The sequence below is a fragment of the Eufriesea mexicana genome, unplaced genomic scaffold, assembly GCF_001483705.2.
Source record: "Eufriesea mexicana isolate 0111107269 unplaced genomic scaffold, ASM148370v2 scaffold620, whole genome shotgun sequence".
NCBI lineage: Eukaryota > Metazoa > Arthropoda > Insecta > Hymenoptera > Apidae > Eufriesea > Eufriesea mexicana.
Genome location: NW_016908778.1, coordinates 241,159 through 261,942, shown reverse-complemented (window position 1 = coordinate 261,942; position 20,784 = coordinate 241,159). Strand labels below are relative to the sequence as shown.

The window sequence follows — 20,784 nt, the reverse complement described above, 5'->3', positions numbered from 1 at the left end:
CGCATTAATCAATCACAGGAGACAATAATGCGTCTGATGTTACGTAAAAGTCATGAATAAATTACGGAAGTGTTGAGTATGCATATAACAGGATATTTAAACCAATTACACTGTCTAGTATATTAACATTCCACTTTAATTATACAAGAATCCAGCCTCTAGAATTCCTTTAACACTCGCTGAGATTGAAGAACATTCTCCTTTTAACTTGTGAGGAAAGATATCCATTCAGAAAATTTTCATTCCAAAACATTATGTATAATACATATGACGGAATAAAGCATGCAGAGAATAATCTCTTTTTCTCGGTGAAAAATCATTTCCATGTGTTTTCTTGCCTTTATGAATATAATTTTGCAATAGTGAAAAAGATATACAGTGAAAAATATAAATTTTGAAATAGTGGTAATATATAAATTGAAAAATATAAATTTTGCAATAGTGGTCAAATATAAATTGAAAAATATAAATTTTGCAATAGTGGTAAAGTAAAAATTGAAAAGTATAACTTAAATAAAAGCTAAAACAGTGATTGTCATGCTTTGTCTCGTTATTACCAAAATAGTTAACGGATAAGCTTTCTTTAAAGTTGTTTTACTTATAAATACACTTACTGATATTTATATTTACATATGAACACAAATAAATGGACAATATTGTTTACAATATGATTCTTACGTTAAATTTCATTGAAAAATCATTATTATTACTTGTAAATATTACAATACATTTCTTCAGAGTAACAGACGTATACAATTGAAACAAAAACAATAGAAATTTCATAGTTTTGCAAATTCACATAATCACTATGTCGGTAACAAGATACATTACTGTAATGTAGTGTTTCATTATTATTACATTATCATTGTAATATAATGCATAATTAAGTTTCACAAGGACGATATTTCACACATTCGATATAGCCGTGAATAGACATTTTACGTTTACAAAACTGAGTACAAATATTTAAAATTTAAAGTTTCTATAAATATCATATATTACATCGCATGAATATTATAAATAATAATATTTTAAATTTAGTCGCATTTTTTACTTTCGTTTTAGGTACATATATTATCACGAACCTGTGATAAGTACCTCGATATATTGTAACGTAGATAACAATAATTCAAATGATATAATAAAAGTAAATAAGTACGTATAATAACATTTCCATCTCGATAAAATACAATGTTAATTTTATCAAAAACAGCTACATATTTCCAGTTATTACAAAAATCAAAATTCTGAAACCAGTCGTTCTGAGTAGTTTGGCAGTCGTTTTCTAGTGTTAAAATACGATACAAATAAAAATTATTCAGGTAGCTAGGATCTCTTCTCAATTATGTTACATCATTCCATAAATAGTACATACATATTTCAGAAATCAACGTTCAATTTTCTATTTACTCTTTTGCACTTAAATTTGCTTGCATTTCAATCTTAGAAACCATTGACGTTAGGTCATAAAATTAAGTACAGCAAAAATGATAAAAATTATCATCACCGTTTCAAATATTTTGCAAAGCATTAAAGATGCCATAAATATCTACAACTGTATGCTTATCACATTTCCTTATTTCAATTCATGTAACATATCATACATCCTTGCATTTAACCTTCATTCTTATGCACTACCTCCTAATCTTTCCTTTAACCCCTTGTATTATCATTTCATTATGAGAAACTGTGCATTAAAAAATTTCTTTTCAATTAGCCACTGTATCTCTATTAGCTGCTGCATCTCTATTAGCTGCTGTATCTTTATTTGATCAAATTTTAAAATTGCAAAGATTTTTAGGATTCGCAGAAATTTTGCGCACGTTCAAATACCTTAAATATAATTTTAGTCTAACACGATTGTAATTCTTCTTTATGGGATTTAGGAAGAAAAACACGTTACGAATTAGACTCGTTATAATAGCACAAGGGGCTAAATAGGTATCACATTACATATGTTAAATGTTTGATCAGGATCGAAGGAACAACATTGTTTTAAACATTTATACATATACAGGTATATGTGTACATATTTAACAAAATATCGATGTTCATTTAATATAGTGTAAAAAGAGGATATGTTTATAATATGGCCTAATAGATTCTTAACAATTTTACCTTCTCGTTCAGTCTACAATAAAGTTTATTATAAACTTTATATATAAAATCAGGAAAATATGTTTCATTTTCTTACTTCCTACTTGCAAATTTAATTTGCAGTGAAGTCACTTTCATTTCCTCTCTTGTTTATTTCGGAAACTGACCGGCAAATGTTTCGCGTTTGGACTAGAATAGTGCGAAAACAACCTTGTACCTTGCAAATGTATAATAGAATATTATTATAGATGGTAATTATCTATTTTTGTACAGCACAGCCTTTTTACATTATCTTAGCCGGTTCAATCACATAAACGATCGCTTCTGAACAGAAGAGTGTACAGAGGAGCAGTACTTGGTGAGTGCGAAAATGTTCGTCCTTCATACTTTGCGCTTAATTACCTCCGTGAAATTAGCTAATATATTATACCATATATCGCATAATACTTGAAACGCTAACAAGTGATGCACACGCCCTTGAGTATTCATGCCATCGTCAATTCCTTTTCATTTTCTTTTTCAATCTGCGCCTTGGGATTGTTCCATGGTTGAATATCAGTGCTGCCGAAAATGATGAAGACTAAATTTCCAAGGATATATATTGCAGCGGACAAGAAGAATACTATATTCCATAATTGCTTCGGATTTCCCTGTAAGCAAAGATTAATAAAAATTAATGTAATTATCGACGTAACAGTTATGGATATAAGATTTCTTCGATAGAATTACCTGTTGGCTCACGATCACGGAGCAGATGATCGGCGCGATTATTGCAATCACAGACGCAATGCAATTTGTAATAGACATCATTCTTCCGGCGAAATTTGGACTTAGATCGATGTGATTAATTTGAAATCCACACAGAGAGCCAGCATTTAATGCTACAGCTACTACAAGGAAAGTTACAGCTATAGCAGGATCATCGACCGATAATGAAGCAAAGATAATTAGAGCTATCGCTGGTCCCCAATGTGCCATCGTGTTGCAGGATTTTCTAATTAGTCCCTTTGAGACGCCTTTCTCTAAATAATAATCAGCCAACCAACAGACTGGGAAACTTAACAGCCACATTACCAAATAAGGCAGACCAGATAGTAAACCGCTCTGAAAAACAAAAATATGGAAGACTATAGAATAGAAATAAAATCAAAATATATCAAAGATCGAAAAATGGTTAACCCTTTGCGCTCGACGATTTTTTGGTTAAAGAAAGGTACGAGTTGAAAAATTTTCTGCTATAAAGCTGATGATATTTTTTGAACACTAAATAAGAAATCCTAGAATAATTATTTAATTTCGATATCTTATTTTATACATTATTTTAAATTTCATATATTAATTAATATCGAGCTTCGAAATTTTATCAAATGGCGACTGAAGGGGGCCTCTCGAGTGCAAAGGGTTAAAACAAGTATGAAAATATTTGGAATATATTACAAAAGTCCATTTTTACGTGTCACGAATGCTTCTCATCTGTCGAGTATTTCAACATTTCGTTAAGATATTTAATATACTTTAAATCTGTTTGTTGCATGAAAAGATGTTTCGAATAAACATTGTTTGATATCGAGAGGAATATATAATGTAGGAATTAATTTTGTTTCATTAGTTCCCTTTTCTTTATCGACATATGAACAAGTTAATAGTTTGCTATTCAATCTTCAAACATTTAAATATATATTTAAAAAATTCATTAAATCAAAGGAGTATTCATATCTTGATAAAAATGAATTTTGTTTGTTTGAAGCATTCTTTCGTACAACAGTTAATAATAAAGATCAAGTTTGACAAAATATTTTGTTAATTATTAAGAATAATTAACAAAAATATAATATAATGTATACAATATTATATTATATTAAATATGTAATTATATTATACTATATACTTAAGCTTGTAGTATAAGGTATATTATATTGTAATGACAAAAACTATTTATTGTATGGATGATATTAGGGTCGCATGTTTTGTTTTCTAAACCTTATCGTTTAGTAGGTTATCGAATTCGTCTGTATAGCAGTCATCATAAAATTCCCCAAAAATTGTAGGCATCAATTTAAAAAAGAAAAACCGTAATATCGTCACCTCACGACCACCATTACAAATTTTAAAAACTCGTCCTGATCGTTTTGTTGCTCATAAAAAATAATTAAATTTTTCCCTTTTTCATTTTATTCTAAAATCCACCATTTGCGAGAAAAATACTGGGAATTATAATAATAGCGTAGACATCGTGTGCATATTAACCTGTAAAATAATCGCAAGTCTTAAAAATTTAACTTTATTTACGTTTTGTGAAAATATATAAATAATAATAATTTGAACTTGAAAATTGAATTTCGAGATTACTTATATTCCTTTTAGCTAATAGTTTAACTCTTTGGTATAAAACGCTGATTTATAACGCTATTCAAACTAAAGCTTTACTTTTCCTCTGTTACCTTAGATAAGATACCTGTAAATTGCGAATTATGTACATAACGAACGTACATGTCAAACATAATAGCTTCGCACATTTTAATTAATACAAAAGTATGATAAATTCTCTTTGCTTTTGCTGATGTATGTAAAATTTTCCTTTGCATTGGTTCAAAGTATTCATATTACGAAGTAACGAGAGAAGAAATAATTTTTTTTCGTTACTTTTGAGTATGTTACAGTAAAATTTCATATATTTGAATTTATTGGCAAATGGCAGACAAATAACCTATACGATTGGACATCATATAATAGGAGTTCACTGATTATCACTGCCACCTATGGTCATTTGTACAAATAATAGTTCGTGTCTAGATAAGTGGATTCAATCGGTCAGTAAAATTATGTTCCAATAAGTGGAAATCTACTATACCTTATATAATTAATTTTTCTTTCTAAAGATAATTTTAATTTATGATTACGAATATAATACTTGTGTACACTATACGCCTACTTAACCTATGCATCCTAAGTAACAACTAATCTAACCTAAGTAATAATTATACGCAAAAAATTATATTAGAAGATTGGGTGACTTTGAAGCGCATACTGTGTGATATATATTTGATAATTCCTATTTTATCGACAAGAATATATCGGAACATAACCTACAAATGAAAATACGGAAAAGTTCATACGATGCTCGTTTATAAATTGTTTTGTTGTAAAGTTATTGATTAATGATCATTATAAGTCAAATCATATCGAAATGAGATCAACGTATGGTTGTTTAGAAATATTTGAGTTATATTTTTTACTGAACTGGTATTTTATATTAAGTTGGCCACTAAGTTGTAATGGATTTTCATAGCAGTTGATGCTCTCTTTTGATACAAAGCAGTATCCCTGATCTATTAAGTATTTACATTACACGATTAATTAAAAGTAATTAAAAGTAATTAAAAGTATTTAAAAATAATAACTGCACACGGGATGGCTAAAAATTATAGATCAAAATGATCGATACGTTATTCAATAAATCTCTTTTTGTGTAAAAAACATTACTATTTTCACTAAAATACCGACTTTATCTTTGACCAACCCTATAAATAATAATATATACGAACATTTTCCATTCGATATTTAATTATTATTTTGTACATATAGTTAATGTATATATATATATGAATCGTTAATACACATATCAATGCTTTCCTTGCATTAATTAGACGACTTTAAATGGAAAATTTGTGAGCGTAAAACCCTCTTTAATCGTAAGAGCGACATCATTCGGTATCCAGAAGAACTATGTTTAGCTCGTGAACCACAGTTTGACCATAGTTGTTATGAACAAATATTGAACTTATTGTCAGTCGTCAGTCTTATTAAAAGCGTGTGTAGCGGAAAATTCTGCATTAGAGAGTATGAAAGGTCAATCGTGTTTTTTTATCCGTATTTACATGATGTTTTTTTCTAATAATCATTTAAAATAAAATCAATCGCTATTTATGTTGATACAAGCTTAGTATCTATATAATATGGAATGTATTTCTTTCCTAATTTTTAACATTTTAGAATTTTAATGGATTTTAATAATTGTATTATTAATTTGTATCTTAATGTATTTTGTTAATTCTTCGTATATGGATAATTCTATTTTGTATATGTATTTTTTCTAGAATTCCCTATAAATACATGTCACGTGATGCGAGATCTAGTGATCTTGAAGTTAAAGTAATTAGTATCTCGCAACCAAATCATCATTTTGTATGATAAAATTTTTATTTAACCTAATTTTTATTGGTTTCTTTATTGGTCTTTATGTCACTACGTTTAGTATTTGTTTAGTATTTGCTTAGAACTTTATAACAAAGTATTTACAGATAAATTTTATATAATCATTTTTAATCATTTTTATTTGTAAATGCATATATTTTACTTATAGATGAAATTATTTTAATGAAATACATATTTTATGTCGATATTTGAAAGACGTGAAATATGAAAATTTTATGAAAATGAAATTTAAAAAAAAAGTAACTTTACTTTAATTCATGTTCAGACATCGTGCAGCTCACACCAAAATAAGTAAAAAGGTCCTAAGAGCACGTACTTACTGTACGTAGCTTCTAACGTAATTTTTGAATCTTTAAAACTGAAATCTAAAACCTTGTATAACTTCACAAAGAAAAATTTTTAAAACTCGAAGTACTAATTTCGTTTTGTAAGAAGAATATTCTATTTTGAAAACTGATATCTTAACTCAAGTCCAACAGAATACAAACAAAAATTTAACCCTACAAAAATATATATAACTCAAATTCTTATTCAAAAACGCTAACATTCTAGATCTAATCTATAATACTTGTTCCTTTTAATAGTTATATGGTCGAATGTATTAAAATCATTCAGAGTATATCATCGATGACAATGTGATGAGACAATTTTTTCTTAATTCGTTGATTTTGCGATTCTTTTATTTATCAATTTTATATCTTTTCTTATAGAAAATTTCAAATCGAGAATTTCGAGAAGTTCGAGGATTTTTGAAAGATCATTTAAATTCTTAATTTTTGAAACTCGACATTTCCTTGGATTTCGGAAAATTTCCAAAGTCATATTCTATCATCGACCTTTTTATTTATCAATTTTATATTTTTTCTTTACAGGAAATTTCAAATCGAAAATTTCGAGAAGAAGTTCGAGGATTTTTGATCACAAGTCATTTAAATTCTTAATTTTTGGAATTCGACATTTCTTTGGATTTCGGAAAATTTCCAAAATCATATTCTGTCATAGACTTTTTAGTTTTCAATTTTTTATTTTTCTTTATAGAAAATTTCAAATTGAGAATTTTGAGAAGCTCGAGGATTCTTGATCACAAAGGTCATGTAAAATTCTAAATTTTTGGAGCTTGACATTTCTTTGGATTTCGGGAAATTTCCAAAGTCATATTCTGTCATAGATTCTTTATTTTTCAATTTTATATTTTTCTTTATAGAAAATTTCAAATCGAGAATTTCGAGAAGAAGTTCGAGGATTTTTGATCACAAAAGTCATTTAAATTCTTAATTTTTGGAACTCGACATTTCCTTGGATTTCGGGAAATTTCCAGTTATATTCCATCATCTCTCTGATATACTTTGTTCACTCGTGTTGAGTACACAATACACTTTAAACGATATCAAAAGTAAAATAAACGAGTCGAATAAATTCAGGTCAGGAGAACATTTTCTTTAATCACTAATAATTCTATAGATATGTAACGAAATATATATATATATAAAACTTTAAAATAAAAATATAACGGGACATGTACTGATAAGACATTTTTCCTCTTATCCTATTGTTAGTATATAGATTCAATTTCGGATGTATGAACATGCATTTAGGAATTCTCCTAATGATATCGTCAGATTTCATCGACTCACATCTAACGAGAATTTTATCTACGTCATAAAATATTTATTAATTTAACTTTAGCTAGTTAACTTCTGCTCTTTTCGCTTATCTTTTCCCCTACACATCGAGATTAAGATTTTCCATATATCACATATTTTCTATACTCGTGGTGCCATACGTCTTGCAAAGATAGCTCCTGTTAGCGCTATATGAACCAAAATTTCTCAGGACTCGAATGCTCACGAGCAAGCAAACTTTTTCCAAAAAAAGAATAGTAATGCAGTTTTAAAAGTTTATTCCTATAAAAATGCCTAAGAAACTGGTAAATCCCCCAGATCGAGGAGAAACGAATCTTTTTATCGTATCGTACCTACAAACACTATTTTCAAGCGCGTTAATCACGGAAAGTTAATTCAAAGTAATAATGACGTAGTTTCCATTATAAAACCTGCGCTTCAACGATTATAGTCGTAAACATTTATATCGTATTAATTTCTTCGTAAAGATGAGAAATATCGAAATATGGCTATAAAAAGACATCGTTTAGACACGAAGGTATGAGATAAGGAAAAGTATAGTGCATTTTAGTTTCATAAAATCATCGGGGAAAAACCTCGTACTCGAGAAATCTCATATGTAAATTGTTTTCCAGATTACTTTTCCTCTCGAAGGCGGAACATTTTTTGTTAAATGGGAAAAATGAAATTATTCCTTTGTTCTAATGATCGTAAAATCTTTTTGCATTACATTCTTTGAAATTATACCTGATATAACTATAAAAAGTGATTACTATTTAATAAAAAAAATATTTTAAATGATACTTATTTTCGTGGAAATTAATATGAAGAATAATATTGGAAATATGAAAAATAATATGTAAAATAATATTAGAAATATGAAAAATAGTATGCAAAATAATATGCAACCGAAATGAAGAAATATTTTTGGCAAAAATTTCGTATAAATATTATACAGATATTATATAAATATTATATAGATATGACTACAAAAAGTGACTACTATTTAATAAAATAAATAATATTTTAAATGATACTTATTTTCGTGGAAATTAATATGAAAAATACTATTGCAAATATGAAAAACAATATACAAAATAATATTAGAAATATGAAAAATAATATACAAAATAATATTGGAAATATGAAAAATAAAATGTAAAATAATATTAGAAATATGAAAAATAATATGCAACATGATATGCAACCGAAATGAAAAAATATTTTTGGCAAAAATTTCGTATAAATATTTATCAAATTTAGTAAGACTGTTGCGAAGTGAAACATTATTTTAAATGATGTCTATTTTCATATTTATAGGAAACAATATACAACTGAACTGGACAAATGTATTTAATAACATAATTAATAAATGTATTCGGTAATATACATATAGAACAAAGTAGAATATAAAAAATGCTTAAATATTTTTGATTAATTTTACAAACAAGGTATTGGAACTTGAACTAAATTTCATTTGTCAATTTATTTGTCAATTTGTAAATTTCTTGATATTCTCTTGATGTAAGGTAAATAGAATAAAAGATGATAAATGGATAAGATAAGTAATAAATATAAATATACTTGACATTCTTAACTACAGTCTCTTCGTTCTTTGGTCTATTTTGCAACGATATCGCGAGTAATTTGCAATTCCGAAAATTTATCTGCTAAATATAAATGATACATTACCCTACTTTACCCTATTTATCAATAACAAATAAATCATTCGTTGGTAACTACTAGATAATATATTAGCAATATATTAGTAATTGATATTACTGTAACTAACATATAAGATTTAATGACTTACTAGAAACTGATAATGTTTTTATCGCAATTTTTAATTATTATTTCATACAATAATAATTATGAGAAATCTTCCAAAGTCTAAAAATTTATGCAATAAAAAGATTATTTTTTATGTGTCCTCACAAACGTAAAGTTTAATCTACAATACGACACGATATATAAAATTTCAATCACTATATTTCACGAAAGTATGATTATAAAACTAACTGAAATCTGGAAATTCCCACTAAATGAAAATGTCCATTAACCAAAATGGAAATAGAATGACTTTCGTATATCAAAATTATTTAATTACTTCAAGTCGGCATGAAAAATATAAGTGAAAAAAAAGTTTCGAAAATACTAATGTAAATTTTTAAAAAATTCTTAAACATGTTTAATTTCGACGTTTCAAGATTTTGATGAGTACTTTTCTTTTTTTCCTTCATGAAACGCAATTTTGTAGTAAAAATAAATTTTAAAAGTAAAAATAAAGTCATACTTACATCTGAAAGTTTGAAGTGTAAGACATCGTTCATGTAAGTTGGTAATTCCGTTACGAGTGTCCAATAGCCCCAATTTTGACCACAATGCACGATTATAAGCGCCCACATCGGTACCGAGGTGAATATGGCTTTCCATGGTGTACTCAACGTCTTTAACAAATTCTAGACATGTCAATAATATTTATGTTACAACATGCACATTCTAAAGAATCATAAAATATCGTACAAAATTCCATTAATAACTATTGTTAAATAAACATAATTAAACTGTAAAATAACCGATTTTTATTTATATCGTTATATTGTTAAATTTTGATTTCAAAAAATTAGTAAAAAGTAATGGAAAATTGCACGAAGAGAATAAAGAGCGATGTATCTAATAAAAATGAAACGAATGAGATAAAAATAAAAAATTAAATAAAAATATATACTGAAAGCGATTCACGCTAGTATTTTGTGAAATATGTAATATATTAAATATGTAATATAAAATACAAAATAATATAAAATATATTATAAAATATAATAAATTTATTATAAATTTATAAAATTATAAAATTTAAAAATTCATAAAATAATCCATAAATTTAAAAATATTAGAAATTTATTACAAAATAAAATAAATTAACATTATCAATAAAAATATAACATGATTTCAAAAAATGAGTAAAAAATAATGGAAAATTACACGAAAATGATAAATAACAATAGATGTATTTGATGAAAATGAAACTAAATGAACAAGTACGAATCAACTTTGAATATTTTTCGTTAAAATATCATTACATATAACTCGTACAATGCACGTATTTTCCTCGTAAAAATGAACTTCCTTTGATATACGTATATACGCATATACACAATTCACTAAAGCGACGTATCAACGTTACTGCAATTTTTCTCGAGATTAAAACTTTTAACGCTTCATCATAAAAGTTATCATTTCCAAGTAATTTCATTTTCCAAATGCGAGTAAAAATAGACAAATAAAAAATACAGATATAATTTTACAAACGAATATATTTTTGGTAGAATAAAAGAAAAAACGATAATAAGCATGTTTGCTTAATTCGAAACTAATATATCAATATGCAAAAGAAAATACCAAATTTTCTATCATCGATTTGCAGTTTCTCGATTATGAGCGTTTTATCAATCGTACGCTTGTTTGATATTTTTAATATTAGACCGTAATGTTTAACGTATGTAATAGTAGTATAGTAATGTAGGACAATGTATTTGCGTCACTTAAATGGCATCTAGAAATATGAGAGGAAAGTTTATTCATGTGGAAAATCTGATGCAAATATCTTCTACTAATCTACATATTTTTAAAAATCGCTTATCGATACTTAAGGCGTTAAATGATTCCTTTAACCCTCGACATACTAAATGCTGTATAGGGAACCCAATACGAGTTTTTCTGTCGTCTGTCGATAATTATTGCAAACGCATTATCAACAATTTGACTATAATCTTTGTTCTACGATATTAACTCTTTCAAATGTGACGATGACTATAAAAGTAGCCTAACGATGAGTTAAAAATTCAATATAAACGACTTCGTCGATCATTTTTGGTTGCATTCATTTACAAGACAGTAGAACTACCTTTAACAAAAAAAAAATAAAATAAGAAATTGCACCGTTAGATTAAATTTATAACCTTGTCGTAATTAATTATTTTAATTTATAATACGTTTAAAGTATACGTTCAAAACTTCGAATGTGTACAACTTCAACCACTCACATAATCATAGAACCACGAATCAAGTACGAATAAGAACAAAAGATGCAGATATGAATAAAGTTACAAATAAAAACAGAGAAGAAGAAAGAGATTATACGATATCTGTAAAAATAAATTCAAAATCATCAAGAAGTACGGGAAATTATTTTATAATATAATCAGTCGCAAAAATATTTGGAAATTCATAGAAATTCGACCTTTATGTTTTAAGCAAATATACCATTGACCTATATTTTAAGCAAATATACGAGAAATAAAAGATATATTATGTTATATTTGAATATAGTTTTTAATTTTCATTTTAAAAATGGAATATTCTTTTATCTATTATATTCCTTAAATAATGAAAGAGAAATTACAATTCCTTTAATAATCGGAATTATAAGTATCTGTGATTTTAATTAGCGAGCATTGATGATTTATTAAATAGCTTTTAGAAATTGTGATCAAATGCGTTTTGCTGCAATCTAACCTAAAAGAGTTGAATTAACACATCGATAGCTAGTTGATTTTCGTAAGCATTAACTTGGATCCACGTTGAACTTATTAAATTTATTAAACACGTTAAACATTTCACCATTACAACCATGTAATGACATGTTATATATTAATATAATAATAAAGTATTCGATAATACGATTAGACGAGATTAGATTTTTGTCAGTGATATATTTATTTTACTGGCAGTCAACATAACCTCAAAATACATTTGGTTACCATTGACAATGTGTGTCAGAAAGCATCTATTAGAAAGGAGAAAAGTTGCAACATTGATTGTCAATAATAAGAATTTAGGGTGTGCACCGCGTATAAAAATTTAATTTACTAGCAGCAGCTATAAAATAATTTATAGTAAGAGTGTACATCGCGTATAAGATTTTTATACAGTGGTGCCAATTACAAATATCTCGTAATATTTTCTTCGTTTTAAAAATCATAAATAAAAGATTATATCTCTAATTCGGCACTGATCTAAACGACACTAGAGTCAGCTACAAATTGATTGTTTAATTTACATTTATTTTTCGAACTTATATTCTATCCTCGTTTTTGTTTTCGTTTCGTTTTGTATCACTGAATTGGTCAAAAAGATATGTCGATACTTTCAGTACAAAATAGTAATCATTTTCTCGAGTCGAACAAAATTTATCGAATAAGGTATAGATCATTTTATTCGTAACATTTCATCATCTTGCGTTGACCGCATAGTTAAAACTTTGCACTCGACGATTTTTTGGCCGTAGAAAAATAGGAATTGAAAGATTTTTTGTTACAAAGCTGACGATATTTTTCTGAGCAGTGAATAAGAAGTCGTATGATAATTAACACGTAGAATTATTTGACTTCCATACCTCGCACACCGTTACATTATCAAAAATTTGACATATTAATGAATATCGAGCTTCGAAATTTTATCAAATAGCGACTGAAGGGCGCCTCTCGAGCGCAAAGGGTTAACGTGTAATTGTATTTAATACGTAATAAGACACTGCTTTGCATCGGCAAGCGAAAGAATACCGTCTGTTACAAAAATTCTATACTTCCCTGACCGACCCAAGATCTTCTTACCTTCGAGCAATGTAAAGTAGAAATTATAATTATAGTTGTTATACTCGGACATTATTTAGTATCAACGTATAATTAAGGCAACTTGATTTGTGTCGTATTATATAAAATCGTATAATTTATGTATTATGTAACACCTTATGCAGAGAGAAACCGAAAGTCACGGAAAGCCGTGAGGCACCCCAGTTTGATAAAAACAAACATAAAATAAAGCCGTGATTTAATAAATATTAAATAATATTTCGAACTAATATTAATTCCTAACCCTCTATGGACCGAATATATATTTTTCTTGACTATAAGAATTGTACGTAACATAAAATCAACAAATATCAACCAATAAATTCAGCAGTTTTGACAATTTTATTATAACGAATTCATATTGAAAGTTTGAATTAACAACGTTTGTACTATTGTGCCAAAATAATGTGCACTAGATAGACAAGATAATTTTCCACGCCATGTTGTGGAAGAAAGGTCATAGGGGGCCATAGAGGACCTAACCTATCATGATCGAATAACCGGTAAATGAAAAAGAATTAAAATTTTTAAAAATGGACCCATTTTTGAAGTATTGTAAAAATAATTATAAATATATCGAAAGAAAAATCGCGGTTAACCTATCATGATCGAATAACCGGTAAATGAAAAAGAATTAAAATTTTTAAAAATGGACCCATGGGAAGTATTGTAAAAATAATTATAAATATATCGAAAGAAAAATCGCGGACTGGAATGATGAAGACGATAACGTTGAATGTAGTATTTAATAAAATACCCATACATTAGCATGTAACTTGAAAGTTACACGGGCTCATAGAGAGTTAATAACTAATATTAATGTAGGAATAGTAGGTTTGAAAGTGAATGCAAAGGAACACTTAGGCCTACCTAGCTGATGACAGGCAATAAACAGCAGCCTATGGTTCAGATCAAATGTCTAGGGTTAACCCTTTGCACTCGAGGGGTGCCTCGCAGTCGCCATTTAATCAGATTGTAAAGATGGATGTTAATTAATAAATCAAATTCACAATTACTCAACGATGCTTGGAATATCGAAGTAAAATAATTCTACGTCTTAATTTGCATACGATTTCTTATTTACCGGTTTAAAAATATCGTCGACTTTATGGCAGAAAGTCTTCGAATTATTATTTTCCTGTAACGAAACGATCACCGAGTGCAAAAGGTTAAACTGACATCTGGAGTGCACGCGGAAGGACGAGTGACCACGAGCAAGGATCGAATGAACGAAATATTTATGACTATATGGAATACAAGTGAAGAGCGAAAGGCGCCTGAGTGTTTAAGGTGCGTGTATATCGTCAATAGGTCGACCGCAATTGGCGACGATTAATGGCGAACCAAATTTCTTGAGCAACTTGTGTTTATAGTGGACTGTATATTTTGTAATTGTTCCGGTTAACTCTTCTGAACTCTTCGAATGTTATTTGCTGACTGACTGGTACTGACCAAACTAACTTGTGCGATGCACGATCTTTCGGAGCCCATAGTTTCCAAAGGGAAATCGGTTTTCCCATTGGTGGTTGACAGGACCGAGGGTGGGCCCTCGGTCCGCGAATCAGATGCCCCCAAAGAAGGGAGGACCGTCTTCCGCGACCAGGTCTGCCGGTGGAGGAAGCCTCTCCCTCAAAGGGGGTTGCTGGTGGGCCACCCGCACATTCGTGATCCTTCCTGAAGGACCCGTTACTTTATGGCTCCGAAAGTCGCGACATCGCACATGGCCTGGTCCCTTTCTTTGCAGGCCTATTATCAGCCAAATCCTAAGTGCTGTTGCCTGCTTTCTAACATTAATGGCTAAAGAAAGCCTCGTGTCCGGTGACTCGAGGGAAATAAAGAATTGTTTGAAAATGCATTGAAAATGAAGATAGAAAGGACACGGAACTTGAACTAAAACAGCAATTAGAATCTGGCTGCCAGAAGATCCTAACGGTCTTCTGGGTCTATTCTAATCAAGGACCGAACAAAATACCGGCACGACATTCCAAGGCTTAACAGTACGTGACCCCACGAGAGCGAGGCTATGGGAAATGTGTGATTGAGAAAGAAAGTATGAGTGTAAAGGAAGACAAAATACAATGTTTAAATGAGAATGCAAGGGCTGTCTTAGGACAGTCAGGTTAGAGTCGAGTTCTATACGGAGTTTGAAAAACAATCGGTTACAGTCGTTTACAGAGAGACCTTTACGGAGTTTGAAGAAGAATCAATGTGAGAGTGTGAGTTGCGTCATCATAGTTCAGTTATTAGTTTAATCTTTTAGTTTGTACTTTACTCTTAAATCTCTTTAACTCGTAATAAAAATATATTGGAATTAAACAACATCTTTTATTCCTTATATTCACCAGTCAAAGTGTATCAGTACATTAATATTCCGAAATAACTATCGATATGAAGTTATAAAAACTTTTGCTAACTCTTTTAATTATAATTTTAGCACCAAAGCTTGCTTAGCTTTTTCGGTTAGATAAACGTGTTAACCCTTTCGCGACGGCGCGACTAACCATACTTCGCCACCATTTTCTATTTTGCCTGATGCCTGGACTAGCTTTATTTTGAGCTCGCTATTGAAATTAATATATACATTACTAATACATATTACATATATATTAGTAATTATTAAACAATAAATGACTGTCGTATATATATATATAGCACTCGTCGCGAGAGAACGTTTCAAATACTGCTACGTGATGAAGGGGGGAATTTACATAGAGAAGTAAGCGTCTTGACATATCATTAATGAAGAGAAAAATATAACGAATGTCGTAAGCACCGTGAAATAAAAAATATTCTTACCTTTCCGGTATCCGACTTTTCGTGCTCTTCGGCGGCAAAACTGTTTTCAATGTACCGTTTTTCTCTTTCAGATATTCGCGAGAAGTTAGCGGGGCTGTCCGCGCCAAAAATGAAAAATGCAGCTCCCCACAGTATCGATAAAGCTCCAAACACGTAAAATATTGACGGCCAACCGGCACTTGACACTGCTAATTGCGCGGTAATTGGAAAACAAATCACGGTACCAAATTGTGCTCCAGCATAAGCGAATGTTGCTGAAAGAAATAAACATATGATAATATACGTGTTCTATAACATATGTATCTTAGAATTAAAATGATTCAATGAATATATAAATATGTATAATCATGGTTACGTTTGAGAAAAGACAATTGAAAAGACAACGAAAAGAAGAAAATGGGTTTCCATAGTGCTAATAGTAGATTCCTTATAGTTAAATAAGGAATTCTTATTTAATTCCTTATAATAAGAATTCCTTGTAATTAAATTCCTTACAATTTTAACTAGAAATTAAAATTTGTCGTTTAACTGAACTGTTAACCAAATAATTGGAATTTAACTGTAATTTAATTAGTTTCTGTTTCCATTAATAATGCAAATAAATATCTTATTTCGTTAGTCATAAAAATTTCTTTTCGAAATTTTAATTCCCTTTTTATTTATATTTTGATATTGTTAATCCTTAAAGACTACCATATTTTGAAATTTTACTCCATTCGAATGTTTTTTATTTTATCACTGCTTGAATCCAATTGAATCCATTTTGAGTTATGCTACATCCGTTTTTTAATCTCTCATTTTTCCTTCTTTCTACTTACTATTTTTTTCGATAATTTTTAATTTTCGATAAATCAAAGATATTTGTCATTAATTTTGGCGATTAATATAAATTATATAATTTTCTTTTGTATAGAACGTACTATACAACGTACAGTACATAATCTGGTATCGATAATCTTTTTATAGTTGCAGACGTAAAGGAGATATAAAGGTCAATCCTATTTTTTTTAAATGATATGATATGATACGTTTCTTCATTTATATGACCTGACAGAGTCTTATAAGACGAATACAATGACCTGTTGTAAAGGTCACTCGAACTTACGCAAGGTCAAATGTAATCGAAAATATCTCTTTGAATATTTCTCTGCTTTAAGTATACGTCTTTAAAATTCGTCGAAATTCGTGATGCAGTTTTCACTACTTCGACACGTTTTAAAAAATGCACCTATGCTCAAGGTCATCATTTCGAGCACTTGTAACAATAAATACGTAAATGAATAAATAAAAATAAATAAATAAGAGAATCGTAAATGTAAATAAAAATATCTTCTAGTATAGTTGACCTTGCAAATTATACGTGACCTTCATAATTATATTCGTTTTGAAATACTCTATCACAATATGCATAAAAACATTCCATTTTAAAAAACATTTCCTTTTATTCATTTTGTTTACGTCACTAATTATAAAAAAGTTATGAATACCTAATTATGTGTCCCTTGAAACCAAGCAAATTTGGTCTGACACGTATCTTCCTATTAGGAAAAATAAGTATGTTATTCAAACGACGTATTTTAGGTGTTCCACTCTGTATATGAACATTTAATGTATACTATACTTAATTGAATGGTTATTGTCTAACTATTGAAGTTTCATTGCATAATGATCCGAAAAGACCCAAACATTGTCTACCAAAGATTAAAGTGTAAATAAATAATTATCAATAAAAGTTAAATTATTTATATTAATCGTATTTAAAAAATGTAACTTATTAAATTCATCGTGAAACATAAACATTAATGAAAAACAACTTCATCGATGTTTATCGACTAATTCATAAAATGTTTTACTATAAACACCAGAAAAAAATATTAGCTATGATAGCCTTTAGATTAGGGTTAAAATTATAATATTATCAAAGACATTAATTTTTACTCGTGATTAAAGGATGAAGTAGATAATTTCGTATAAATTAATTACACAATCATAAGTCAAAACCCAAAACTTCTGCTAACAGGAACATTAGTATAGACTAAAGTTTCTTACGATCAGTAAATGTTTATTCTCTTCATACGAAGTTATTTAGTAATATTCTTCTATCTAATAGCATACAAATAACGTTAGAATATTTTAAAAATTATTTTAACTATATATAACATTTCAAAAATTATTTTAACGGTGCATAATATTTCAAAAATTATTTTAACTGTGTATAATATTTAAAAAATTATTTTTAACACACATGTCTCTAATGTGAAATTTTAACAATTATTACAAATAAAATAATTAATACGTGTAAAATTGACTCAAATTACTTTCCCTATATAATTAGAAATAAAAATACAATTAAGAAGTAATAGCAAAGAATTAACACTAGAACTACCGACCTTTAATGGGTACCTAACTATAACACACAGTTATAGTTACAGATTAGAGTAATTTCAGCGATACGATGAATATGAGTGAATATATTGATTACAGTTCTTTCTTAATACGAGTTGATACCAATTTTATTCTTAAAGCAGGTGTATGTGTTCGGTGATTGCAAATAGGAAAATTCTGGGACCAGTCATTTTGACTGGGTTGGTAGTTCTAGTATTAAAGAAAGGACTAAATTATTTAGCGAAATAAATCAAACAGACAGTTTTAATCAACGTGGATAGGTTTAAACCGAAAGTAGTACATTCATATGTGAAATTAGCATTGTCAACAGTACTTAAGAAATGAAAACATTTCTTATCTTTATAAACACACATCACAGTAAAGTTCAAATTTAATTTGATAACCTTTTAAGTTTCTTATCAGGATTAATTCGGTTGAAACGATCTTTCGAATTCTATCCATTATATAACATTAACACTAGAATTATCAACGTGTAATGTATATTTACACACGGCGTAGATGCAAATAAATATAGTTCAAGTAGTAGGATGAAAATGATAAACATATTTACATATACATATACCTTTCTATATTTCCAAAAGAATTGACATTAATTTTGATAGAAGCAGCAATATATTTTCATCAATTATAAAGAAAAACAGTTTAAACCAGTCATTTGATTGGTTTTCTGATGTCAACGACATAACGTGCATGATTGAATGAAGAATGAATTCGTTAAAGAAATTGTTTACTTAAACCATAACAAAATTAAGGAATAAATTAACATAAGAATAAAATGTAAAAAAAACTTCGAAATCATGAAAATTGGTTCTGCATTCCTTAATCTAGATCATTATAATTACCAACTTTGTTGTATTACTTCGTATATTGTATATTTCCAAAATAAAAAAATTGACGAAATCGTTCATTATCAATTTTTCTATTCATCTTCATCTCATCACACTTTCAAGCGAACGAATAATTTTTTGACACCTTGTAGTTTTATCGTACTACAATAACCATTGCTTCGATACCGTCGAAGTAGACATACGACGCTGAATCTACAGAAATTGATACTATTAACACTATTTATTATTATTTATACTAGTATTATAGTATTAATTTTATAGTATTAATATTAATTATTAATTTATTATAGTATTAATATAGTACTACTATTTATACTATAGCATACATAGTAAATATAGTAAATATAGTATAAATAATATGCAAATAATAGGAAACAAAAGTATTTTAAACAATGTGCGATATACAAGGTAACTCGTTTAAAATTTCGCGCGTAATGATCACCGAATTATTACTAGCACGACGCTGAATCTAAGGAAATTGACACTATTTATATATAAAATGAAATAGCTATTTTAAACAATGGTATGCATATTTAGTAAATATAGTAAACATAGTATAAATAGTATGCAAACAATAGTAAACAAAAGTATTTTAAGCAATGTGCAATATACAAGGTAACTCGTTTAAAATTTCGCGTGTAATGATCACCGAATTATCACTATCACCTGTTTCGAGTGGAAAATATTTTGATAATCATAAAACTTTTCTAGATAGACGTGTCTCTGAGATTTGGAGATTATCTTGGCCTTTTTTTCCTTTTTAATGAAACTGTATGTATAATATATCCCAACATGCCACGAACTCACGCTAATAATCTCCTTTACCTATGTTTACAAACAGAGGTGTTCGTATTGTCACCAAGGTTCCTAGATTTAACATCTGTAGACTTTTTCTTACGTAGCTTTATAAAAGATAAAGCTTTCTGGGGAGAACCCACCACTCGTGAACACACGAAAAATCAGATTAGTTAGTGGAGCAATACTCGAAATCGTAAAACATTTGTCTAATCAGGTTATCGATCTGGAAGGTCGGTTTTTCGAATATAGAGGATAAGGAACAATTTTTAGCTGTACAATGAAGGTACATATGTTTTGAACCAAATTGAATGACATTGAGAAGCAAGTAGGTTAACGAACTCGTCTTGGGATAGATTATACGTTTACTTA

At 28.6% G+C, this 20,784-nt stretch overlaps 1 protein-coding gene across 1 annotated transcript in view; it reads right to left on the bottom strand.

Moving 5' to 3' along the window:
• Positions 1-1,275: 1,275 nt before the first annotated feature.
• LOC108546182 (putative inorganic phosphate cotransporter) overlaps positions 1,276-20,784 on the bottom strand; it is a 58,961-nt gene continuing 39,452 nt past the window's right edge. The window contains exons 4-7 of the mRNA XM_017898132.1: positions 16,364-16,617; positions 10,232-10,393; positions 2,827-3,201; positions 1,276-2,747 (exon numbers count right to left, since the gene is read on the bottom strand). Of these exons, the coding sequence (XP_017753621.1) occupies positions 2,583-2,747; positions 2,827-3,201; positions 10,232-10,393; positions 16,364-16,617 (956 nt within the window). The 3' untranslated portion in view covers positions 1,276-2,582. The remainder of the gene's footprint in view (positions 2,748-2,826; positions 3,202-10,231; positions 10,394-16,363; positions 16,618-20,784) is intronic.